Raw genomic sequence first — 26,439 nt, 5'->3', positions numbered from 1 at the left:
TAAATGGCCTCCTAAATCTCACAGCTGGATTAAATAATCCTGGGTCAGATTCTAGATTTCATGGTCTGGTGGTAAGGTCAGGCTGAGCTTGCAGACAGGGTGTCTGATTCGTTGCTTGATCCCAGACAAGTACTCTGCATCTATCTGTCTTGATTTGTGTTTGTTTTATTTGTTTTACATGTAAAATTGGTGTAACGATCCTTTTTTTAACCTCATAATAATACAAATGTAAAACCAGATAAAATATGTGAAGGTCGCATACATAAAATATATCCTTAAATTCATTCTGATTTTATTAGCCAACCAAGGTGTAGAGGCTCTCCCTTCCAGCAACTTGATTATATTGACATATTATTCAAAACAAAACAAAACAAACAAAACACACAAGGCAGTCCTGGAGGAGTCTACAGATTTGAATACAGTGACCCAAAATAGATCCTGGACAGAGATAGCATGAGTGGTTTCACATTAAAAGCACCTGTGGAGGGGAGGCAGGGGAAGAGAATTAGGCATAAAGCCTCAGAGAGATCATTAACTCCATAATGGACACAGGGGATGCCTCAGAGACACAAGGGGAAGCCTAGACCTGGGTTCAAATCTCAGCTCTTTCACTTTCTGTTGTATCAGTGGTGTGTAACAAAATGCCCCAACCTAAGTGTCTTAAAGCAACAACCATTACATACGGGTCAGCTGGGCAGTTCTGCTGTTTTGGGCCAGTTCACCCGATCTTGGCTGGGTTTACTCAGGAGTCTTGTTGTCAGCTTACAGGTTAGCCAGGGTCATGCTTGTCTAGGATGGCCTTGTTCCCATGTCTGATGTTTAACAGCTGGTTGTCTGTTGGCTGGGGTGATGGACGTGGCTGGCACACTGTTTCTCATCATCTAGCACTCTAGTCTGGCCTTATTGGCAAGGTAGAGGTAGAGAGAGCAGAGGTGTCCAACGGATCTCAAAGCCCAAGCTCTGAACTGGGACCACATCACATCTTCCGTCTTCTCTCAGCTGAAAAAGTCGGAAGGCTAGCTGAAATTCAAGAGGCAGGGGAACAGACTCAACTTCTTAGTGAGAGGAGCTTAAAAGTCACATTGCAAAGGCTGTGGGTATAAGGAAGTGTAGAGAATTGGGTTTTGTAATCTAACACACTAGTCTGTGCACTTAGACTGGTTCCTTCCTTTTTCTGAGGATAGCAAGTACCTCACAGGACTGCCGTGAGGATTAGAAACACATGTAAAACCCTAGATATTATGTAAAATCTACGGGTAGATACCACAAATGGTAGCCATGATTATTTTCCTCTTTACTTTTACTTATACAAAAGTATAATTTTTGTATCATCTTTTTTGGTAATATACATTTTTGGTAATATACATCATCACAGAACAATTTAAAACATATATGAAATAATGTTTATATGGTTTATCATATAAAGTGAAATACATATAAAAATAAAAAATAATTTTAAAATCACTGAGATCTCATTATCCAGCTCTAAGCACTATAAACATGTAGGAAACGTGGAAATTTCTCATAATCTACCATTATCCACATTGGCTTGACTAGATTGGTCTTACTTCATTTGACACTGGTAGGTTAGGCGGTCTTTCCCTATAACTTGCAGGTAACTACAATGTCTAAAACTAGACTCTTGATCTGCCTGTCTACCCCTTTCCTAAGCCACGTCTACCTACCCACCCATCTACTACAAGCGTCCTCTATCCATTATTTGGCATGTTGCCTGTTAATGGACCCACCTTTACCTGTAATTCAGGTCTATCTGACCCTCCAGGTTCCAGTCGCTTTCCCTCGGATCCACTCTGGGGGCTGGTGCCAGAGCAGACTTCAGTCCTGCTGTTCAAATCTTTCAGGTACTTCCAGTCACCTCTGGGGAGAGAGATCCACATTCCGTAGCGTGAGCAGTAAGGCTCCTTGTTGTTTTCTCCACCTATTCCTTTCCAGTCTTACTTTTATCTTCTGACTCTAAGCTTTACATTCTTTTCATCCCAAAGTGTGCAGAGCTTCTGAAACACTGTGATCTTTGCACATCCTGTGTTTTCTGCTTGCCTTCAGCCTCATCTTCATAGCCAAACCCCTTCTCGTTTAGCTGGATCGTCATGTTATCTGTTATGCATAAGCCTCAATGTGTGAGCCACACAGCCTTCTCTGATATGCGCCAAATCTCCGGTAGCATTTCTCACATGGAATTATTGGTTTATATGTATATTTCTACTACCAGACCCTGCATTTACTAAGTGGGGAGAAAGTCACGATGACTCAGTCACTAGGCAAACATTTGCCAAGCACATGGGCATAGCATTTGAGATTGGAAATAAAATGAATGAGTGAGTGGTTGAACAACGTGCAGATCCTCCCATTCAGGCTCTCAGGGCTTCTACTAGTGGAACAGAGGACGAGGGTTAAAATGGCTGTTTGAGGCCACAGAACAGAAGGAAGTTCGTTGTCCCACATGGACATAATGATCCCTTTTCCTCATGATACTTTTCTGCCCACTAGGGTTTTTAGAGAACATAAATTGGGAGCTCAGCTAATTCATTCCTTGTCTCAGCAAGGAATCACCAAATACAAAATCAGATCTGAGGAATGGAAAATATTCCCAGGGAGCCATGTACTCAGTCAGTGTCACATAGAATCCACTGTGATTAAGTCTGATGACTTACCCTAGACGCACATTGTGAATGAAAATAGGGAAAAATTCTGGTAAAGAAACGCTGATTAAAATATTCACCTCCTTTGAAAATAAACAGATTTGAAAGAATAGGTAACATTCAATGCTGGCAAGGCCGCTGTCAGGACTATTATTTTATAAACTATTTGGAAGTGTAAACAGTGCACTTTGGCAATATGTATTAGTATCGTTAAGTGTTTTATAATTCAACAATCAATATCTGAGATCCTATAATAAAGAATCTGTCTACAAAGATGGGGACAGCAATGTATGCTCAAATTGCTCACCTATGTGAAATTATACAATGGATTTTAGTTGTCATCAAAATAGGAAAAGATTCATGACTAGTAAAACTAGTACACAAAAATATATATGCATATGTATGATGTATGTATATCTGTATATCTAGACCTATGTAGATATCTATATTGCTATCTATTGAGAGAAAAATGAAACAAAAAGAAAAATTAATTTCTTAGCAGTACTTATATGACTTGAGTAATCATATATATCTTTTGTATTTTCTAAATGTCTTGCATAGAGAATGTATTATTTGAATGTTAGAAAATAGCCAGTAATTCGTGTAAAAGGCAATTGAAGAAAACCCCATCATTATGTGCAAACTAATGCGTTCTGTTTTCCTCCTGAGACGTAGGGACTATAGGACTACACTTATACATTTATTAACGTGGCTACATTTATGCACAAGAAGTTGCTAAATGGCCCTTTGGATACTTTTTATTTAGGAAAAACAACATTGCTACTGCCGCCTTGCACGGAGAAACTCCAGACAAGAATTAAAAAAAAAAAAAAAAAAAAAAGCAAGTATTAGAAACAAACAATATAGTTTTCTTTTAGAAACAAAACCTGTGTTTAGAATCCAAAAGTAATGTAATCGCTCTGGAAACTATTATCGTAAGTAATTCCATGTCGATTAGTTCATGCTCCCATGTCTCCAAGACATGTAAAGTCTAGAAGAAACAAAGGTTTGGACAGGAGTGAAATTAATCTTAGATTCTCAGCCCCATCCATGTCTCTGGGTAAGTCATGAGTGAGCAGTGACAGAAAATTCCTGATAGCCTCAAACCTTTCTTAAATGTAGACTTTTTTCACGACTTCTGGGTTCTCCCACCCTTATTTTGACTTCCCAATTGTTCCTATTTTGGAACATACTACATTTGGAGGAGTTGCCTCTTGGTCAGAATCCACTCTGTTTTCCATTTTCTTAATAATGTGCCTTCCTCCTAAGGCTCATTTGAAACCCTCAGGCTCCATTGTGTCTCAGGAAGGAACTGGGTGCCTGTGAGGTGAATCAAGGGAGAGAAAGCAAAGTTCAAGTTGTCTGCATGCCAGCTCCTCCCTGTGGGGCCTCCCGGCCTTGGTGGCCATCCAGATGGAGCGTCCCTTGGGCACTCTTTCATTTCTCTGAGCGGAGATACAGAACAATGGGATACGTGACCAGCATACTACTGCAGCCTCTTGGGCTCCTGGTGGGGTGTTCCTTCATGGCCCTATGACATACACAAAATAATGATAGTTGGGGTTCCTGGGTGGTTTAGGTCATGATCTCGCAGTTCACGGGTTCGAGCCCCGCATCAGGCTCTGTGCTGACAGCTCAGAGCCTGGAGCCTGCTTTGGATTCTGTGTCTCCCTCGCTCTCTGCCCCTCCCCCGCTCTCTCTCTCTCTCTCTTTCTCTCTCTCTCAAAAATAAACATTAAAAAATAATAAAAAAATAAATGATAGTCTTCATTGTATTGCCTGGGACATATGTAGTTCCCAAGTCTGATTCTTACACAATTAGTTGTCACTTTTTACTTTGGTTGAGCTGGAACCAACGTGACCGCTGAAGACAATATGGAGTTTGGATCCAAGCAGACCTGGGTGGGAGATGTTAACCCTGCCTCTTCATAGCCAGGGGATTCTGGGCATTCTATAAAGTGGGAATAAAAATACACGTCTGTTGTGGTGTTCCTGGTTACTCAAGCTAAGGTAGTCTATTTATGCACAAAGTTCCAGGAGCAGGACTCCAGTGAGGCTGAAATGCTGGAAGGTACACTGAGTTTCCATAAATCTTTCTCTCCTAAGTGGATGGAGACCTCAGGATACATGTCACTTTTTGATTCTCCTCTTGGTTTCTTATCAAAAACTTGGTGGCAGCTTTTGGAGACTTAACAGGCATCATCTTAGTGGGGTAGAACAGTAGGGGGCTTGTCAGAAAGTTGGTGAGAACACTCTTTTACATGGTACGTCACAGAGCTACTAAAATATAAGCGAGTTTCCCTAACTTGTGCTTCAGGCAACATGTCCTTCTTCTATTCTTTTTATATGGGGCAGATAGGTGGCTCATGATGAATGTCCGAGGTTTGAATTCTTTCTCCTCTTGCTACAGACGTTTGTATTTCTGTTTCCATAAGGATGTCTGGACACGCCTGCTGCTCTGATGGGGCTCCTGCCTCCTGTCATCCCTTGGAGAGGAACCCTCCACCCAGTCGCCAGCTCCCTCTCCTCATCTGCCAACCCAATCTGACCTGGCAAAATGATGGGGATGGAGTAGAATGAATTCACTCATCAACTTTACCAATATTTTATTTAAAAGTTTTTTTTAATTGTTTATTTATTTTTGAGAAAGAGAGAGAGAGAGAGAGAGAGAGAGAGAGAGAGAGAGAGAGAGAATGAGTGGGGGAGGGGCAGAGAGAGAGGGACACACAGAATCTGAAGCAGGCTCTAGGCTCTGAGCCGTCCGTCAGCATAGAGCCCGACGCAGGGGCTCAAACCTGCAAACCCTGAGATCATGACCTGAGCCAAAGTCGGACGCTTAACTGACAGAGCCACCCAGGCGCTCCAACTTTACCAACATTTTAAAGGTTCCATGAGAAAAAATACATAAAGAACTTATGTAACAAAAATACATAAAGGGATATGATATGAGCCTACTCAGTGTTCTTTCTCTTTAACTTTGATACCCTGTATCCTTAGTTCAGGTGGCAAAGAATCACACTTAGGAGGGGAACACACGATAATAAAACAATGACTAACGTTAAAAAACTTTTCCTCGAGTCCCCTAAGTTTTCATAGTAACTTTTGCTGGTATGTATAAGGCATCAGAAGTAGGTCTGACCTATGGGAAGACTGCTATCTTTGGCTCCCCCCCCCCCCCATAGTAACTTCCTAGTCACATGCTTTTATCAGCCAGGAGGACGATACAAGAAGACATGGCTCTTGGCAAATATATTTGCCTATTTAGAGAAATTCTTCAAAGTGGTACCGAGAGCGAATCAGCAGTGTCTTCTTTTACTTGAGGGTCTTTTTCTCTTGTGATCAGGGCTGGAGAACAGACGAATCTATTAGCAGCTTCTGTTTCTAATCTTGTGTGTGTGTTTCTTTTCCTCTAATTAATTCTGTGGCCTCAGGCAAGTTGTCATGTCTCTGATTCTATTTGATGACATTCTCCACCCTGTGACCAGAGTTAACCATTTTAACACGGATCTCATCTGATCAGGCCTTCCTCCTGCTCGAAACCCTCTTGTCTCTCCTCTGGTCCAGATCTCTTGTTATTGAAGACCCTTCATACTTTGCCTCACTCTTCCTCTAATTTTAGGTCACATGTATTTCACTCCAGAAAGGTGGAACTGTGTGAGGTTACCTCAGATCACTGGGCCATTATCACTGCTGAAGATACCAAGGTCAGTTTTTACTTATTCTCCACGCATACTTCAAACATCTTCTGCTGGGACCTACTTCAGATCTTACTCCCTATTCCCAAATCCCTGTACTCCCTCCTGAGTAGGATATTCTACTTGTTCATATCCCTAATTTGAATACATTTCATATTATCCTAGGGCCTATCAATCATGAGCTCTTCCCCCAAGGTCTTCGATTCCTTGGTCAAGATGCAAATTCTGAAAGTCTCAGGCCAGTTAAAAATTCTTCATTCATATTACATTCTCCATATTCCCTATTTGTTATGGTATCAGATAACATCCAAACTTTTCAAGATTTCTCCATCTTGAGGCAAGTGTCCCTAATCACCTGGATGATCTCAAGTCCACTGGCCGATGCACAAGGACCTCACTTGGGGATGGAGGTGGGAAGAGGCACAGCAGCACCTGAGATCTCGTAGGTATGATTTTAGGAAGCAAAAGGTGCTAAATGAAGGTTCACTGTCCTTTATTCTTTCACTTCAGGTAGAAATCAGAGGCCCATGCTGACATCTAATCACAATATTTTTCCACCTTATTCAGGTCACCAATTGGCAAGTTATGATTTCTTGTATTTTTTCCCCCTCTAGAACAGCAATTGATGAACTATGGCCTGCAGGCCAAACGTGTCTATTGCCTGGATTTGTACATTTGTGATTCAGTTTTTAGTGTTGAAATAGTAGGGGGGAGAAATGAAAAGAAGAGTGGTATTTTTGACATGTGAAAGCACACTGGATTGTCACTAGATATGGACTTTTTTTTTTCTTACATGTAGTAGCTTTAAGTTTAGGTTCTGATCTCCATGAGCATGACATTGGAAAGAGTCATAAAAATATGCTTCCACCTCTCTGATCATGTATCTTTTTCCTAGTTGCTATTTGTTTTTTTGTGGTTTTTTTTTTTTGATGCCAGTATGTTTACTCTTTGTTTGATAAGCAAAGTAAATAAGCCAAGATAAATCAGTTTTAATCTACTAGCAAATGAGAGAAGTTAAGTTATTCAAGATGGTAGGGAATGGGGTGGGAGGGAGGAATAGAAGGATGGAGTAGCGGATATTTTTAGGATCTGTCACTGTTTTAATAGCTCTGCTGTTATCACTTCAGAACAGCCCACATTTGGGACCATTTACGGCTAATGGACATGTGTTGAGAGGTGTATGTAGGATGATACGTCATGCAAAAGTGAAAGCTAAATGTTTGATTTTGCCTGACCAGAATGTGGATGAGAGGGAGGATCTGTGGCAGTTATTTTAAGTGCCTCCACTCATAGCTAACAGGTGTCCTGAGCTCGTTTGGGGTGTTTCTATATATACTGAAATTTTTCCTTTGAAAAGAAGTTTTGCCAAGAATATGAGGTCAAGATAATGTTTTAAATCATGCAGGTTCTACAGGGACCCAGGCTTGGCCTCAAAGAAAGCCACCAACCTTTCAGCTTTGACAATTACACGGTCTTCCTCCAAATCCCCAGTCTCATGATTTGAATTCATCTACCTCTCACAAATAAATTCTCGTGTCTCTACCAAGTGTTGGAAATCTTAAGAATTCTTCATTCTAGTTTCTGCTTTCCAGTGAAATTATTTATCTGGACATGTTTGTGATTTGACTATGTTTTTAAAAACATTAATTTTTTTTCTTTATTTTAGAGAGACAGAGCATAAGTGGGGGAGAGGGGCAGAGGGAGAGGGAAGGTGGGGGGGAGAGAGAGAGAGAGAGAGAGAGAGAGAGAGAGAGAGAGAATCCCAAGCAGGGATCCTTGACAAAAGTAGCCCACTGACTACTTTTGATGGAAAAAAAATTCTTACATCCTTAGCTCAGACCACCACCTAGAGAGTTATACGAATTTCTCCAACTTCCTTCCTCTCATACACCGCATTAATAATAAATAATGTTGGCTTACCATTTTTGTGCATATTTTGGGCACCATTCTAAGACCTTTTCATGTACTAACCCATTTACTTCTCTGAATAATTCACTACATAGATGCAGAAACTGAAGCAGAGGTAACTTGTCTAATTGTTCTTCTGACAGCCATTTTTTTTTAAAGTTTATTTCTTTATTTTGAGAGAGAGAGAGAGAGAGAGCAAGAGCACATTGTGCCCACAGGGGAGGGGCAGAAAGAGAGGGAGAGGGAGAATCCCAAGCAGGCTCAACTCTGTCAGGTGCAGAGCCTGACATGGGACTCAATCTCATGAACCATGAGATCATGACCTGAGCTGAAATCACAAGTTGGATGCTTAACTGACTGAGCCACCCAGGCAGTCCTCCTCTAACAGCCTTTCTTATTGCACACCTGTGTTCCACCAGGTACTGTTCTAGGCACTTGGATGTCTTCATAAACTAAATATGTACAACCCCTTGACCTCAGGGAATGTATATTCTCCTATCTAATGCCATGGCGCAGAGGCCAGTTTAAGACCACTACAAGGTGGTGCCACTCAAAGTAAATTTACATCTTCTCTGTAGGACACCATGCCTGACTCCAGCACAGCTCCGTGTTTCGGCTCCCTCCCAAGTGCTATGAGGTCCTGGTTCAATGTCAACTAATTGATTGTGACTCTTGTAAGCCTCAGTTGCAAAAACTGTTTTTCTATCAATGGATCTATCTCCTTTCTGTCTTCACAACCAGCATGTCCTTTCTTGGCTAATTACCGTCAGTCATCAGAGGCAGAGAATGAAAGCAAACTACTAAAAATGAATGCAGGTAAGGATAGGGCTGGAGAGGGAAACCACAGGTGTGAACTCATCCTCCAACTCCTTGATGTTGGTCTCACCCTTATGCATCTACGCCAGTCCGAGGCACATGTGGGACACACGTGGCCTGTACAATGATGGCCCAGGTCCTGTCCTGCTACCCCATATGGCTCCCTGAAATTCTCCGGTGTGGGAGTCTGCCCTTATTGTCAAGGAACTAATATTGTCAAGGACCTAAGTAATACCGCAAAAACTGTGGATTCAGAATTGGAGTGACAGAGTGACAAAAGTCCCAACTTGCCTGTTTTACTGTGGTTCCAGCATAATTATAAATAACATCCTTCCCCCCACCCCCCCCGCACAAGTATCCCATTTTGATAAGATCAAATGATATCATAACCCTAGGTAGTACCATCAAGATCCTCAGGATAATATAGCCCACACCCTGATCCAGGAAGCTGCAACTTGTCTGGAAAGGCATCTGGAAGAATGCCCCTTGATCATTCTGGTTCACCATTTTCCACCCAAATAAATAGTAGAACTAAAGCACATTTTCTCTTCCTTTCCTTCATACCTATGCTGATATAATGAAGCTTGTGGATTTACAAGAGCTTCTCACTTGTATTCTTCCTCGATTTCTTTGCTGAAAATGCCACCATTTGTTGGCATCTCTGTTAAAAGCCAAAGAATGAGAGCAAGGGAACATAAACTCTATGCACAGTCACTTAGAAGTTTTTGTAAAAGTTTGAAGGTAAAAGCTATTGGAATTGTTATGTAAAATGAGTCTTTTTTTGGGATGCTTGGGTGGCTCAGTTGGTTAAGCATCTGATTTTGGCTCAGGTCATGATCTCATGGTTCGTGGGTTCAAGCCCCCGCGTCAGGCTCTGTGCTGACAGCTCAGAGCCTGGAGTCTGCTTTGGATTCTGTGTCTCCCTCTCTCTGAACCCCCCCCTTCCCCCATTCATGCTCTCTCTCTCTCTCTCTCTCTCTCAAAAATAAACATTGAAAAACATTAAAAACAAATGAGTCTTTTGTTTTAGCTGGAGATTTCATTTGTCTATGTGAAACCAACTATTGATAGGTGCTCATAATTTTCAGGGAAAGGACTTGATCATTAAATACAAAGAAAAAGTGAATACAGGGGTGCCTGTGTGGCTCAGTTCATGATCTTGCAGTTCATGGGTTCAAGCCCCGCATTGAGCTCTGTGCTGACACCTCAGAGCCTGAAGCCTGCCTCAGATTCTGTCTGTCTGTCTCTCTCTCCCCCTTCCCCTCTTGTACTCTGGCTCTCTCTCTCTCAAAAAATAAACATTTAAAAAACTCTTTAAAAAAAAGTGAATGCAAATTTATATTCCAGCAAGAAATTACTTTTAGGGATTTGTTGGGTCTTATCTGCATCCAAGGAGATGCCTTTCAGACCCTCCTTAGGGTAGCCTGGCCTGTCTCTGCTTAGCCTCTAAGTAGCAGTGCAGCTATAAACAAGACACTTAAAAAATTCTCTGAGCTTGAATCCTCACCCATTATCTGGTCATTCAGCACACACTGAGACACAACGATGAGAGATCTGTAACATACTCTAAAATATTTCAGCAGAGGTTTTGATATTGTGTATGTATGTGTCCGCTAAACTTACACCCTACGTACCATGATCATTTTTTTTATGTGAGAGAGAGTGAGTGCACAAGCAGGCAGGGGAGGGGCAGAGGGGGAGAGAGAGGGAGAATCTTAAACAGGCTCCATGCTCAGCGTGGAGTCTGATGCAGGGCTTGATCCCACAACCCTGGGATCATGACCTGAGCTGAAATCAAGAGTTGGATGCTAAACCAACTGAGCCACCCAGGCGCCCCCATACCACCATCATTTTAATCAGAGATCCACACTTCAGGTGTGGTTGCTGGAAATACATCAGAAAAACAAACTCCAGATGTGGATATTATAAGCATGTTTGTCACAAAACCTCTGCTTAATGCCAGACTTCAGCTAATTATCAGTCTGTGTGTAAATTGGTGGCTTATTAACCAGCATAAGGGACATTGATTTACAGCATTTGAGGGATGTGACTTGGCTTAAATATTTTAAAGACCTCTGTGCCTTTGTGGTTAGAGGGCATAAAAGTCCAGCAAAAGCAGCAGATTTAACATCGGGGTCGACAACCAAAGATTCATAGCTAAAAGGTCTTATGTCTAGCCATTGGCTTTGAGCAAGGGTTCCCAACCTCAGCACTTCTCATATTTTGGGCCATGTGATTCTTGGTTGTGACAGCTGTCCTGTGCGTTGTAAGATGTCTAGTGACATTCTTGGTTTCTTCTCACTAGATGCCAATAGAGACCCTCCTTCCTCCCCTTCTGTTTTGTCAACCTTAAAATGTTTCTAGACATTGACAAAGGCCCCTGGGGGTGGGGGGTAAAACCACCTCAGTTGAGAAAGACTAGTTTAAGAGGACATAAGGACATGGGACTAACCTTAAGGATAACTGAGTTCTAACAGTGAACCATTGTCCACTTGAGTAAACCTTTTCTTAGAAGGTGGATCCAGACTGTCCTAAAGGATAGAGGACTGAGGTGTCCTTGAACTCAAAGAATGGATCCTCTGAGCTTTTTTTGTGCTGCTTGCTAACAATTGTGTACTTTAATATCTGTATGTGTATGTGGGGGGACAGATTTGCTTTGATAGCTGCTTTGATTATAACTGGTTAGTGAGTTTATGGGGAAAATAAGCCTCTTCTACCTTGAACTTCTTGGTGCCTACCGTTATCTATCACAAAGAATCTATGCACTGTAACCAAATTGCCTTTGGTCAGTTCCCAGCAGGGGTGGACAGTGTCAAATAACTGGTTTGGTTGGTATGCAGAGCTGGTCAAACTCTTCAACATAAAGTTCTAGGCTCCTAGTTGTAAGGAATCAGGACAAGGGTGTGCACAAGTGGAAGCCTCCCTCTCTCACCCTCTTACCCCCCAACACACCCCTAACTTGGCTGCAATTTCATCATTTCGTTTCCTAGAGATGCTCTGAACCACCTTGGCGATAGTTCTTTCTGTATAAGCCACTTGGTGACTGTCTGAGATTCTGAGAGGTAATAGTAGTATATAAACACAATTTTTTTTTTTTTGAGTTAAAAAGCGATGATCTCACTGCTGGTCTCCAGAAGACATAGGGCTGAGACTCTGCTGACCGCCCCCTCCCTGCCCAGGTCTCTTTGGTGGGAGATCTGGAGTTCATTCACAGCTTCCTATCTAATGGAACCAAACGCATGCTCATCATAAAAATAAAATGTCCATCTCTGGTTTTGAAGCACCTCAGGGAACTTATGCAGGCCCCTAAACTAAATTCGAATCGCTCAGTACTTCCTTAGCTCCCCTCCCTGGAAACCTCCGTGGGAGCTGCTTTTGTAGTCAAATAATGCGGCAGGGCAGCAGGGTCCTGACTTTCAGAGCAGAGAGGCCCCCAGCACCGAGCCTCTCTGCAAGCCGTTCTCCTGCCCATCAGCTCCACCAGGTGGCTCTGTGCCCAGAGGAGCACCACTGTCCCCCAGTCCCTGGGGGCTCTGCTGCTCTCTCGAGGGGAAAGTTAATGATTTAATTGTGTCTGTGTGGGATACATAATAAATGAGCCTGAATAATTCAAGACAGGATGTCAGTGTAGAGGACACAGCCAACACCTGGGCTGGACAAAGATTTCTTTGGCTGCTTGAGAGGGTGGGGGTGGGGAGGGGATATGCAGTCTTCATTTTACCATATTATGTATGCTCCCAGCTGCAAAAAGTCTAAACTACAGGGACAGGCTCTTTCCCTTTTGAGAAGACAACTATGGCTGTCTGGATGTATGTGTGTGTAAGTGTACGTGTGCTTGTATGTGTGTGCGTGTGTGTGTGTGTTTCCTTGCCAAGACAAATTCTGATGATAAATCTGGCACCTTTAGAAAGATACTGGTCTTGTATCCCTTTACTCAACTTCAGATGTGGGCCTGAGAAAAATATCAAGCAAGCCACATTCTTCTCTAAAGTTTTATAATAATGATAATAAAATGGACCCCTACCAAGTTCAAAGGGGCTTTCAACTGAATACTTTTAGACCAGGATCTTGGTTGAGGGCGCATGGGGATCCTCTGGAATTTTGCTGCTTTGGGAGAAGATGGGAATAGTAAAGCCAAACTCCTGGCTCACCTGAAATAACCCCGTAACTGAAATTGTTTAGTGACAGTGCCTGGGCTTTTTTTTCTTTTTTTCCCAACCTGGGTATTACATTTTATTTAAGGGGCTGTAAATTTTATAGGTTCTGGGGGTTTATTATTGTTTTTCTTTTGTTAAATCTTAGAAAGTAATAAGATGAAGAACTGACATCAGTTCTGCAGAATACTTGCAGGAATTTTATAGGATTATCTCGAGGAATGTCACAGTATTTACTTTAATAGCCCAAAAAGATAATCATTCAGATGGACCTGGGGTCTCTCTACCATCACTATCAATCCCACTCCCTCAAATATCAATCTCCAGATGGTTTACCTTAAGACAATGATTGTTATCATCTTTGTTAGTTGAACAAAGTCCTGGGCACACTCACTCGCCAGTAACACGCACACCCAGACATATTTGAAGGCAGATGACAGACTCTTTGAAGAACCACCCACCAGTCCTCCAGTCCTCCAGACCCCTTGATGACTATGGTCTCAATAGAAATGAAATCTGTCTGGGGATGGTTGGGGGGGGGGAATGTTGCCATATTTCAAATGCTCATCAACTCACATAATTTGACAAGCGCATGAGCAGGAGGAAGTGGGAGCAATAGGTTGTTGAGTCCGGTAATAAATCCAGACCGCGAGACCACTTTGAAAAAATTATTTCAGGGGCACCTGGGTGGCCCTGTCGGTTAAGTGTCCGACTTCGGCCCAGGTCATGATCTCGCGGTTCGTGGGTTCAAGCCCCTCGTCGGGCTCTGTGTTGCAAGCTCGGAGCCTGGCACCTGCTTCGGATTCTGTGTCTCCCTCTCTCTCTGCCCCTCTCCCGCTTGCACTCTGTCTGTCTCTCTCAAAAATAAATAAAACGTTAAAGAAAATTTTTTTTTTAAAGAAAAAATTATTTGACTTTGGGAAATGCTTACAAGGCACTTTCAGATTTCTCCGGTGGCCCTACAAATGCCGGATAAGGGGGAACAATGAGACAGAACAGAAAATGGAGGCTGTATGCTCTGGAAAGTAAAGAACATTCTCCTGAAGCGATGGTGCTCTCATTTCTGTTTATCAGCTGCCAGACGCTCACGTGAGCCAGATTCAGTGCATGCTTTCTTTTGCGGTCCACTTCACTTGGAAATATGGTGCAGAATGATCGAGAGCATTGATTTAAAAGCTCCAGGTAGAATATGGCCATCTTGTTCTCCTAGAGAATTAACACATTGCAAATCTCCTGGCACATGAGAGCTTATGTCCCTTGTCAGTGAAGAAGATATGACAACTGTCATTAAGTGCCTCGCTCAAGAGGGACCTTAGACAACACTGAGTTCCTCTCCCCTAGATGAGTGTATTGAGACAGTCAGGAGAGGACAGCGCCTTGCCTAGGCCACTTCTGAGTTGGTGGCAAAGCCAAACGACATCCATCGCCAGACTCAATCGGCACTTCCTCGTGTGTGTCTCCGTTTTGACCATTACCCTGTCAACTTCAATGAGTCAAATGCTCCAGCTTTAAATAGGTTCCCGTGATTTAAAAAGAAAAGAAAAGAAAAAAAAATACAAAATCAGGCTAACTTTCCATGACTCACTTTTCCAAAATGTTTTGTATCAATGCATCATGTATAGGGCAAACGTATGAGTTGCAGCAGGACCACAGCCAAGATTCTCCAAGGCAGAGAGTGCGTTAGGGAAATCCTGATACAGGAGAATTGGTTGCAGGGTCTCTTAGTAAATCATTGTTTATAAGTTCGACGTTCAAGAGAAAGAAAAACTAAGCCTTCACACAAACCACAGAACAAAAGTGGAGATTTCCAGCGAGGCGAGAACGCAGGGAGTGGGGGAGGTGGGAGGAAGGAAGGGGATTCTTAATGGTATATTGTTTTCTGAGCTCTACCAATTAGCAAACATCTCTTATAAAAGGAAGAAAGAAAGAGGGAAGGAATTTCATGCACTGAAATAGCCCCAGTCAGCTGCAAACGCTCCAGGCTTCTGCTACAAGGCTTTCAACCCCCCTCCCCGAACCCTGGCCATTACATCAGTCCAAGTGCATCCTGGGGGCTATTGTCATGCTGATGAGACTGGATTCTCCCACTGCCCGGGGAGACATTCCCACCACAGACTGGCTCTGGGGCGCATTCACGCTGTGCTGAATTGCCCTGGAGAATAAAAGATGCAGCCTTAATTAACTACTGCGCTCAGCTCCCAGTCACAGCTTGATTGTTGTGCGGGCTGCACTCTGCGCAAAAGAGGAAATGCCAGGGCTCCTTAAGCAGACCCAGTGCTGGGAATTAGGGCTCTCCTTAGGGAGCTGCCGTTGGGTTCTGTCTTGTTCTGAAAATAAAATATCGTAGGGTCTCATATCTCTGGATCGCTCGTGTTCCGTTTTCCGCAAAGAAACAAACTTCGGTGTCTGTTGTTACTTCTCTGCTCCTGCTCGAATATCCCAGTGAGGGTCTTTCCATGCATTTTATAACTCTGGCAGAGAACTCAACTTTATTCTTAGCACTGTCTTTATTTCATTTGAATAGTTTCTGGTGCTGTTGATACTCGGAACCATGAAAGATCCTGGGTTTTTTTTTTGTTTCTGTTTTTGTTTGTTTGTTTGTTGTGTTTTCTGTTTTCTAGCCCATTAGATTTGCAAGTAGATCTGTTTCACCAAGAGGTTGGGTGGGAAGTCAATAGTAGTCACACCTTTTCATCCTGAGGCATCTCACCTTTAATCCTTCCTAAAATCATAGTCTTTGGAGATTGGCTTGATTTTTTTTTTATCATTGAGTTTTTTTCTTTAATACTGTAGGGAAAAAAAGGGTGTTCTTAATGGTGTATCAGACAAAATTGAGCTCAGAAGTTTCAAAAATGCTGCAGTTGGTGGACTTGATAATCTCTAAATTCTGTGGCAGGTTGTGACTGAAGAAGCAACAGGGCCAGGAGAGGGATTCCCATTTTCCCTGGGGCCCATGAAGTGTGTTGGATTAGGCAGGACAGCGACTGTGGGAATGATGTAGAAAATGCTGGGGTTCAGAGCCAATGGCCAAGAGAGAATCCTTGAGACCTCTCTGATGCAAAAAGGCCGTTTGATTAAAGCATGGGGACAGGACCTGTGGGCAGAAAGAGCGGCACTGGGGTTGTGAGGGGTGACTGATTATGTACTTTCAGGTTGGGAGGGGGTTAGGGACAGCATAAGTCTCTAAGGAATTTTGAAGCAAGGTTTCCAGGACCTTGAGGGGGCTGGCTGCTATTAGGAAAAGATAATTTATTACTGTTAAGTAAAAACTCAGTCCTGAGACCCTTCAGATGTATATCGGTGGAGCTTGGAGGATGACTGCCAACATATATTGTGGGGGAGGTAGAGATAAAGGAAGTTTCCAAAGGCATTTTTGTATGTTAAAGTAGACTTACAGGAAGGATCCTGGGGGTTTGGGCTGAGACTGCCTTTTGCCCTTAGCAAAGTGTCATCATGGAGGCAGCTGAGCTCCTAGAGCAATGTTGCTCTGCCTGTCTCAAGGACTTGTCTGTCAATGGGCTGTAAGTTGTAAGGAAATTTAATTTTTTTTTTTTCTTCTGCCTTTGTTTCCCACACCAGGAAGAGTCAGCAGGGCTTTAAGGGCCTGATTCGGGTCTCTTACTTCCGTTCCTTCCTGGTAGCCTCCCAAATGCAGTCTCTTCAAACCTCCCCTCCATTATTTCTCACTCTTAAGTAAAATCACAGAGAGCCTTGGAAGTCTGGGAATGGATCATTTTCTTGGGAATGTTTTCTTTATACCAAATTTCAATGATCAGGTGAATTTTTTAGGAGATCAAAGATCATGATGTATTTTTGCTACTTACTATCCTTCTAGAGCAATTGACTTGCCAGGTCTGTGTCAAGGGGCCACTTGTTCCCTTTTAGAGTATTGAGGCCACTACAGGACATGGTTCTTATCCAGCATGTGTCCCACCTTGTCATTTAGCCGGCAAGACTTTCCATGGTTATGGTTGAATAAGAGAAATCCTACGTTCCTAGCTCAGGGCTTTTTTTTGTTTGTTTGTTTTATTTATTTATTTTTGAGAGAGAGTGGGGGAGGAGGGGAAGAGAGAGAGGGAGACAGAGGGGACAGCTCTGGAGTCCAATGTGGGGCTCGAATTCATGAACTGTGAGATCATGACCTGAGTTGAAGTCAGATGCTTAACTGACTGAACCACCCAGGCACCCCATTCAGGGTTTATTTTTAAATTTTTTAATGTTTATTTATTTTTGAGAGCGAGAGAGAGCGAGAGAGAGAGAGAGAGAGAGAGAGAGAGTGAGCTCAAGTGGGGGAGGGGCACAGAGAGAGGGAGACACAGAATCCGAGGCAGGCTCCAGGCTCTGAGCTGTCAGCACAGAACCTGACGCAGAGCTCGAACTCAGGAAAGGCAAGATCATGACCTGAGCTGAAGGTGGACGCTTAGCTTAACTGACTGAGCCACTCAGGTGCCACAGGCCTTATTTAAAAAAAAAATTTTTTTAATGTGTATTTATTTTTGAGACAACGCGAGAAACAGAGTGCAAGCAGCAGAGGTGTAGACAGAGGGAGACACAGAATCTGAAGCAGGCTCCAGGCTCTGAGCTGTTAGCCCAGAGCCCGACACAAGGCTTGAACTCACGAACCCTGAGATCATGACCTGAGCCGAAGTCGGATGCTCAACCGACTGAGCCACTCAGGCGTCCCTCAGGCCTTAAATTTTTTAAAGAAAATAACAAAATATTTAACAAACTACCCAGCATTAAATACTTGCCAGTATAATGGACCACTGAGTATTTAAAAATAGTATATGATTAGACCAAGACTTTAAGAAGTCCTGGGTATAATGGAGCTCAGGCTGCCACCCCAGTTTACCTTAACATTTTCTTTCTTAAATTAGTTCTTTTGTTTCTATGCAGTTGAGTATTCCTCTGCAGCCATTAAACATAAAGAACCAGACAGAAAATGTATCAGAGTGAAAAAAGTCAAGTCCAGAAGAGATAAAGTTAGACCCAGACACACCAACGTAAATAGAATTTAACATACTTAAAATAGCACCCCAAAGTGATGTCAACACCAGGAAGAATGGAGTGAAAGGGTAGCTCTATTGCAGGAAGCAGGTAAGTTGACATGGACGAACACGTGGCTAGGTCCATGGTTTTGAATTTGTGTTTTGTGGTCAGCAGAATTTTAAAAAGTGAAATGTTATGTAGAACCCCAGTGTTAGGAAGCCGATACTTTTCTAACAGGAGCAGAGGCCAACAAAGACTCAATTTCTCTACTGTCTCATCATGCTCCGATCATTTCCCAACTCCAATGACATGCCTCCAAAAGAATATTCAACTTGATGTAAAAGAGTTGGAAAGACATTGCAATGGCATGAAACTATGAGCCAGAAAATGAACGGGGAAGGGGGATACTCCCCTCCCTGCCCACTAGGACGTCTGTGAGCATCTTGAAGTAAGGCTGTGATCAATATAGCCTTATTAAGAATGAATCATTCAGAGACTAAGCCCCTTATGCAATTAATGATACTTAATGTTGATAGATGAGGTGGGTAGGGTAAATCAAAAATTCAGTAAAACATCAGCAACATGTCCTTAAGAGATGTTGAAACTGGGGCACCTGGGTGGCTCAGTCAGTTAAGGGTCCGACTTCTCATTTCAGTTCAGGTCATGATCTCATGGTTCATGAGACTGAGCTCCCTATCTGGCTCTAAACTGACAACTGGGAGCCTGCTTGGGATTCTCTCTCTCCCTTTTTCTGCCCCGCCCCCGCATGTGCACATGCTCTTATAAAAATAAATGTTTTTTTTATTTATATAAAAAAAGATGTTGAAACAGATGTGCAAAGGTATTTCTTAGATGGATTTACAATGTCCAACTGCTCAATGGGATCACACTTTCTGTTGGTTGTCAGATAGACCACAGGAAGCAAGGAATCAGTCATATTTTAACATACTACTTAAACCCACCAAAGTGAGACCACAGTATGAAAGGAAAGAGAGGCATTCTCCCAAGTTAGGGGAAGATAGTTTTAAGTCAACAAATAAATTCTATGTAATCGGTGAGTGACTCCCGCTATAACATGGTTTCCTTGAGAGCTGACTTCACATGGTAGTCATCTGGATATGCCTAGGGCCTCGCTCAGTTTAAGCTTAAACATTTAGCATCTAGCTAGATCTATCATCCAGTTCCATCTCAGCTGTTGTGGATATAATCCTGTTGTTTGCAGCGGACACACTTCCCTCCAGAGGGGAGCAAAATTTGTGCCTGATGGTGGCTGGGTGACTGTTCACTCTGCCGTAAGTTCAATTCCAACTTTTGACCTTTTCACTTTTTAAACTTAATTAAATTATTTTTTAAAATTAACGTATTATTTATTTGCCTTCATTCTTTTTTTTTTTTTTTTAAATTTTTTCAACGTTTTTTTATTTATTTTTCGGACAGAGAGAGACAGAGCACGAACGGGGGAGGGGCAGAGAGAGAGGGAGACACAGAATCGGAAACAGGCTCCAGGCTCTGAGCCGTCAGCCCAGAGCCTGACGCGGGGCTCGAACTCCCGGACCGGGAGATCGTGACCTGGCTGAAGTCGGACGCTCAACCGACTGCGCCACCCAGGCGCCCCTATTTGCCTTCATTCTTTTTGATTCTTCAAGATTAGTTCAATTGGTTCCTCCACTTCTGTGAATGCCCAGCTTGGATCAAATACGTCTTCTCCCTTCTCCCTCTCTCTACACACACTTCATCTTTGTGTTTACTGCGTCATATTTTTGTGTGTTTTGATCCCTGCATGCAAGTGTTTAGTTCGAGAGGCAATGACTGCCCCATCCATGCACCATTAGCGCAATGCCTAGAATGCAGTGGGCATTCAAAAATGTCTTTTTGGAATTGTTCAATTTATTGAGAAGGGCCAATTCATGCATTAGGCAAGTTTTCTGATATCTTCATTTTTAGATATTTCTTTGCCTGCCAGTGCATGAACACAGGATGATTTGGCTAGCAGGTTAAATGCAAGACAGTGATTTCTTACAACCATAAAACAAACTCATTTAGAGCACTAGACCCTTCTCCTATGGAAAATTGGTTGCTCTCTCATTGACTTCCCACGATATTTTGACTGTGGCTCTCTTAATGCTAGGATGACTACATAATGTACTATCCAAATGGGTATATTGGCATCATTAGTAATTACACCACAACGGCAGATATGTCTAGAATATCTGGTCACATACTTAATGCACTGAGCTTGTACTACATGAGTGGTATTAAGATGCCTATTTCTACCCAAGCTATGTTTTCCTCGGGAGCCAGAGTGGCACTTTATTCACACTCATAGCATGCCTTTCCTTTCCTAGAATTTTGTTTCATGTGTGTTGAAGGAATGAACTTCCTAAAGCTAATACCATAAGGCCATTTTCTTCACTCAAGTACACACAGACGGTGCCTGGCTCTGCATTCTCCACCATTCGGCTATGAGGTTAACAGATGGAAATGACAGAATCTGAGGGACAAGAACAGTTGTTTATGAGTACTTGTCAACCCTCCCCTTCTCCAGAGATTCTCAAAAGTAAAAGAGAAACTTAAAAAAGGAAACTCTCGAGTCTATAGGACAGAGCATCAGGATCATAGCTGTGATGGTGACTCCTGCTGAACCAAGGGGTAAATGTGGTTACACTGAGTTCCTTCTCTGATGTGTTTGTTCAATCTCCTATCGAGACAGTAGAGCATGGAGGTTATGATTGTGTGCTCTGAAGCCTAACTCAAGCATTAGAATTTTGGCCCTGCTAATTGGAAACGTGTGCTTGGGTATGCTCCTTTACCTCCCTATGCCTCGGTTTTGTCAATGGGGATAACACCACCTCCCTTCTTCTCCTGCTTCCTTCTTCCCCCTCTTTATCATAATTATGATCACAGAATATTTAGATTGTCCTCAAGGGCCTAGGTCTTGTTCATCTTTGCATCGTGAGCATGTGGAGTAGTGAATAAATATACTAGGCACTCAATGAATACTTGGTGAATACGTGGATAAATGAATTAGTGTTATCCTCCATGCACCAAGCACTGGTTTTACTGTGTTCTGTTCTGATTAGATATGCTGTAAATAGAGCCTTGGTTGTTCAGGCTTTTTAGGTGTCTTTTAGGGGCATACGGAGGGGGCCATTAAGGAAGGAATGAGGAGCAGGGGTGAGGATTCTCAGGGTGACAAGTGGAGGATGATATTGCCTTTGTAATGTCCTCCAATGATTGTCCAGAATTGAATGAAGTCCTTCAAAATTTTCAGAGCACAAAACAGTTTCCAACATCTCACCAAATCAATCAATGCAGTTTTAATGCTCTTTTAAAAACAATGATTCTTGCAGTGTTGGGTTTATAGTGACTCATTTTTTAACCCGTGAAATAAAGGAAGCAAATAAATCCACTAGGGGAGATAGTTTAGTGGTCTAAATCTCAGGTAGGAAACAGGAGCTCCCTAGAATTGCAAAGTTCAAATGACAGCCACATTGACTTCCCCCTTCATCTTGTTTGCAATAAATTGCGCTTGGTATATAGTGACAAAGACTTTTGGATAAGACTCTAAACACCCAAGGTTTGTTTGCTTTGTTTGGGACATTATAGAACTCCTGAGGTTGGTTTCTTTCTTTCTTTCTTTCTTTCTTTCTTTCTTTCTTTCTTTCTTTCTTTCTTTCTTTCTTTTCTTCCTTTATTTTTTTCTATTAGAAAAGGATTTGCTGTAATTTGGCCCCAAATTCTGGTACTTGGCTGAAATGTTGGGAAAACAGAGAACTGGCTTTCTCCTATAGTCTATTAGACACTTAATAAAATACGTACGATTAAGAGACCTCTTTCTGCTTCCCAGAGGAGTACTTGAGACTGGGTAAGAAATAGAAGTAAAGGAATGGGGTGACAAATTTCAAGATGATGTTGTAAAAGTGGGCCTTAGTAGTATGGCTAGCAAAATAGCTCTTAGGACTTTTAAACTGACATTGAGAAGCATACAAATATTATGTCCAGTATATTTTCAGATAAAAATGTAATAACACCAGCACTTTTGCACATGGGCAAAATGAGTATAGAAGTGATTATTGGATTATTGGAGATGTAAAAGAACTATTTCCTGCTTTAAAAAGGAGATCCAAATATATACATAATGACTCTTGCATTTCCAAATAAGGTTAATCCAAAAAACACATTAAAAAGAGCAGGGCTTACACATAAATATACACTGATGAAATGTTTGCATTTCAAGGATTAAAAAAAAAATTCTGTACATATTCAAGCAGAAAACTTAGGTTATGTACAAAGGAACCAAAGTAAGCTCTTTCTCCTTAGTAATACTTGACTTAAGAGATAATTATGGAATTCCTACGGAGTTTGGAGTGATAAAAGGCAAGATTCAAAGATTCCATTAATATGCCATGTTGTCATTCATGAGCAAAAGCAACACAAAGATTTTCTCAGATGAGAAAATACAGAAAATATGAACTATTTGTGAACACTTTGGATAAAATTACTTAGATTTACTCTAGAGATATTAGAACTAAATGAGGGGCGCCTGGGTGGCTCAGTTGGTTAAGCGCCCGACTTCAGCTCAGGTCATGATCTCATGGTCCGTGAGTTCGAGCCCCGCGTCGGGCTCTGGGCTGATGGCTCAGAGCCTGGAGCCTGCTTCCGGTTCTGTGTCTCCCTATCTCTCTGCCCCTCCCCTGTTCATGCTCTGTCTCTCTCTGTCTCAAAAATAAATAAACATTAAAAAAGAAGTAAATGAAACCGGTGGAAAAAACACATAGATAGGGGCAACTGGGTGGCTTAGCTGGTTAAGCATCTGACTTCCGCTGAGGTCATGAGCTCACAGTTCATGGTTTCGAGCTCCGTATCAGGCTCTGTGGCGACAGCTCAGTGCCTAGAGCCTGCTTCAGATTCTATGTGTCCCTCTCTCTCTCTCTGCCCTACCCCCACTTGTGCATGCATGCTCTCTATTTCAAAAATAAAATAAAAATAAACATTAACTTTTTTAGTGTTTTTAAAAACACATAAAGATGAGAATAGGAATTCAGTGAATTCTTATTGAATGAATTTTATGTATATATGTATGTGTGTGTATGAGTGTGTGTGTGTCTCTTTCTCTCTATATATATATTGACACACACACACACACACACACACACACACACACACACGCTGATACAAAAGCCAAATTGAGTACTTCTCAAAGGTCGAGTAAATAAATTTTGTCAAACAAAATTGGGGAAGTGTCACATGCCTATGTACATGCCTTTGGGATCTATCATTGCATTCACAGGAAGCTCAGCCAATGACTGAGCACAGCAGGGGGCTATATTTGGGTCATTTCTGCCCAATTCCCTTGGCCCTGTGATGCTCCATGGGCTGGTGGAGAAGTTTCAGACCTGCATTGTAGCCTGAGGCTCTATTTCTAGGTGTCAGATCTGTAGGACAATACTTTTCCCTGCTTCATTTCTCTCCTTTGCCTTTCATTCAATAAACCTCTTGCACTTCTAGTTGCACCTTGGTGTCTCCTACCTGGAAGAGTGGAATTGACAATGTGTGTATGCTTGCTTGTGGTGAACTGGTAGGTGGATAATGGGCTCAGAGGTTAGAGAAACTAATAACAATTTTTTTAAAAAGGGGGGGGGGCTAAGATAGGAAGCATGCAACAAAATGACAGAGGTAAGATCCAACATATTGTAAAAGTAAGACCCACCCATCTAGCTACATTATCCTCAGTTTGCTTCTTTGTAGCAGGCAGAAGGTGGAAATGAAAACATTCCTATGTTCTAAATTTAGACCTGGTATCTCTGCACTATTTTGGTAAATCCTTCCACCAAGGCTTCAGAATTTTATTTTATCACACTCCCTCACCTCCATACTCACCGCCCCCCTGCCCTGGTACATAGTTTCATTCTATCTTAGAGAAGGAGGACTAAAGAAAATCCCTATTGGGCTCTGAATATCAGCTTCCAGTTTGGCCAACTTCTGACCATAGAGGAACAACAAAACAAAGCAAAGCAAAACAAAACAAAACAAACCATTCTTTTGAATATTTTGTCAGGTTTCTGCCAGGACAAACAGTAAATATTTCTGGCACTATTAAACAACCCCATGGACACAAGAGGCATCCCCAAAGAGGGTTCAAAGGATACTACCCTCCCAAGATCCAAAGATAACCAAAAGAAAGGAAGACAATTGTCTTGAGAGTTGGCAATAGTTCATAGGACTCTAGCTGCAAATGAAGTACAACCCGCATTTATGTCTGACCATATTCTGGGGACCCCTAACCTGACAGATGCCAAACCAAGTTCTCGGGACACAAAAATGGGACAAACAGGAAGGTGTTTCTCCCAGCTGCCCCTGTGAGAAAAAGAATCGACCACCAATAGGTTCTGTAAAAAGCAAATTCACAAGTCACATTCAAAGATCTAAATCTTATAAATGTTTTTTTTCCCCAGCCAATCTGAATTTAGGAAAGAAGAGATAAGGTGAAATTTTACCTGTCTCTCTCCACCAGGCACCATAGAGATCTGAGAGCGCTGACTTTGGCAACAATTTCACCCTCTGCCGGCTTCTGTGCTTTCCCAGGATCCCAGGCTGCAGGCTCTGGACTCGATGGGCTGTTCCAGAAGATTTCATCCTGTCGCCAGAAACTGCAGAGACAGAAAACCAACCCCCTTTTACCCTTTCTAGTTAGTGCTTGGCTGAGACCCCCTTTTCTCTGGGGCACTTCTTAAATGGATAAGCTTATCTAAGAGCTTCAGAGTTCTCCCAGTAATTCAAGATTAAGTTTGTTAAGGTTAAATTTACTTGTGCAGCCTTAAAACACAATTTTATTCACCTGAGGCCTCTCACTGGCTCCAGTCTGACCCTGGATCCTACTCCCACTTAAATTCGGTCCGGTTTCTATGTTGGACACAGTGTGACCCCTATGGTTTCTACTTGGGACCCCATGTGAAGTCGGACCTGTCTGATGTGGGACCCAGGGGGGTATGGAACCCAGTCTGAGGCTGGATCCAGTCTGAGGCGGGACCCAGCGTGAGGTGGGAACCAGCGCGAGGTGGGTCCCGTCTGAGGCAGGACCCAGTGTGAGGTGGGACCCAAGCGTGAGGTGAGACCCAGTGTGATGTAGGACCCAGTTGGCGGTGGGACCTCGTTGGAGGTAGGACCCGGTCTGAGGTGGGAATCAGTCTGAGGTGGGACCCAGTCGGAGGTAGGACCGGGGCTGAAGTGGGACCAGCTCTGAGCTGGGGGCCCGTCTGACGTAGGACCCAGGGTGAGGTGGGACCCAGTTGGAGGTGGGACCCGGTCTGACGTGGACCCCGGTTTGACGTCGAACGCAGTCTGACGTCGGACCCAGCTGACGTCGGCTCGCTCTGACGTCGGCGCTGTCTGACTCCAGCCTGAGGCCGTCCTGGTTTTGAAGTCAGCCCGGACGCCGGCCGACGGTTTCCACAGCCAGCCTGGAAACCGAAACGCTCACGTGAAGCCTGAAAGCCCATGAAGGGAACGACTGCGACGCTGGGATCCCGAGACGGGGCCTCCCCGCCTGGAGAGGCAGCCAGCGAGCGGCAGGTTCGGCGGCTGGGCAGGTACGAGGGCCTTGCGGCTCGCTCCTCCAGGGGGCGTGTGTTTGTGTCTTTTCCAGTCCCCTCTTCTGACCCCAGAGCCGATACGAGGTAAACGGAGGCCTAGTAACCGACTCAAGTGTTGATTCGCTCAGAACTCGCCGCGGGCCGGGCAGCGTGCGAACTGGCGGATGGAAAGGGCCTGCGAGGAACTGGAGGAAGTGAAAGGGTCTTAGAGGAAGCGGGGGAGTCCTCCTCCGGGAAACGGCGGGTTGGCCATCGCGGGGTGGGGTGGGGGGGACCTTGGGGGTCGGCAGGGCTCCGTGGGGGCAGGCGGCCCCCAGGGAGCTGATCCCCGCGGCTCCCGATCCACCGGAGTGGGGTTCCAGTTCCGGGCGAGCGGCCGCCGATCAGGCCTCGGTGGGGGCTTCGCAGAACCACGCCCTTTGGGGCCTGTTGTCTTGCTTTCAACAGACCCCGGCTCTTAATATAGTAGAACGGCTATAATTTCCCCTTAATTCCTTTCTTTTTCTTTTTTTAAATTTGAGAGAGAGAGAGAGAGAGAGAGAGCGAGCGAGCGAGCAGGGGAGGGGCAGAGAGGGAGGGAGGGAGAGAATTCCAAGCAGGCTCCACGTTCAGTGCGAAACCCGAT

General features: G+C 43.3%; 1 protein-coding gene and 1 long non-coding RNA gene across 20 annotated transcripts in view; one reads left to right on the top strand and one right to left on the bottom strand.

Moving 5' to 3' along the window:
* LOC109494092 lies at nucleotides 1–25,721 on the bottom strand. Of its 3 annotated transcripts, XM_045044559.1 has the most exons (4): nucleotides 25,186–25,721; nucleotides 24,720–24,872; nucleotides 1,755–1,878; nucleotides 1–999 (listed from the first exon to the last, which is right to left on the bottom strand). In XM_045044559.1, exons 1-4 carry the CDS (start codon nucleotides 25,719–25,721, stop codon nucleotides 901–903), a joined length of 912 nt encoding a protein of 303 aa, XP_044900494.1. In that variant the 3' UTR covers nucleotides 1–900. The 3 variants fall into 3 exon arrangements, 2 of the variants coding, with proteins under 2 accessions (XP_044900494.1, XP_044900495.1); XM_045044560.1 differs by lacking the exons at nucleotides 1–999; nucleotides 1,755–1,878 and adding an exon at nucleotides 14,041–16,020; XR_006589502.1 differs by lacking the exons at nucleotides 1–999; nucleotides 1,755–1,878 and adding an exon at nucleotides 14,041–16,020 and having other exon boundaries at nucleotides 25,061–25,318.
* The window catches only part of LOC111557781, an 863,046-nt gene continuing 862,278 nt past the window's right edge, over nucleotides 25,672–26,439 (top strand). For all 17 annotated transcript variants that reach the window (XR_006589518.1, XR_006589519.1, XR_006589515.1 and 14 more), the window contains exon 1: nucleotides 25,672–25,811. This is a non-coding gene — a long non-coding RNA (uncharacterized LOC111557781). The remainder of the gene's footprint in view (nucleotides 25,812–26,439) is intronic.

This window comes from Felis catus, chromosome E1 (assembly GCF_018350175.1).
Source record: "Felis catus isolate Fca126 chromosome E1, F.catus_Fca126_mat1.0, whole genome shotgun sequence".
NCBI classification, from domain to species: domain Eukaryota; kingdom Metazoa; phylum Chordata; class Mammalia; order Carnivora; family Felidae; genus Felis; species Felis catus.
The sequence above is the reverse complement of the archived record's forward strand: the minus strand, read 5'-3'. Positions and strand labels throughout refer to the sequence as shown.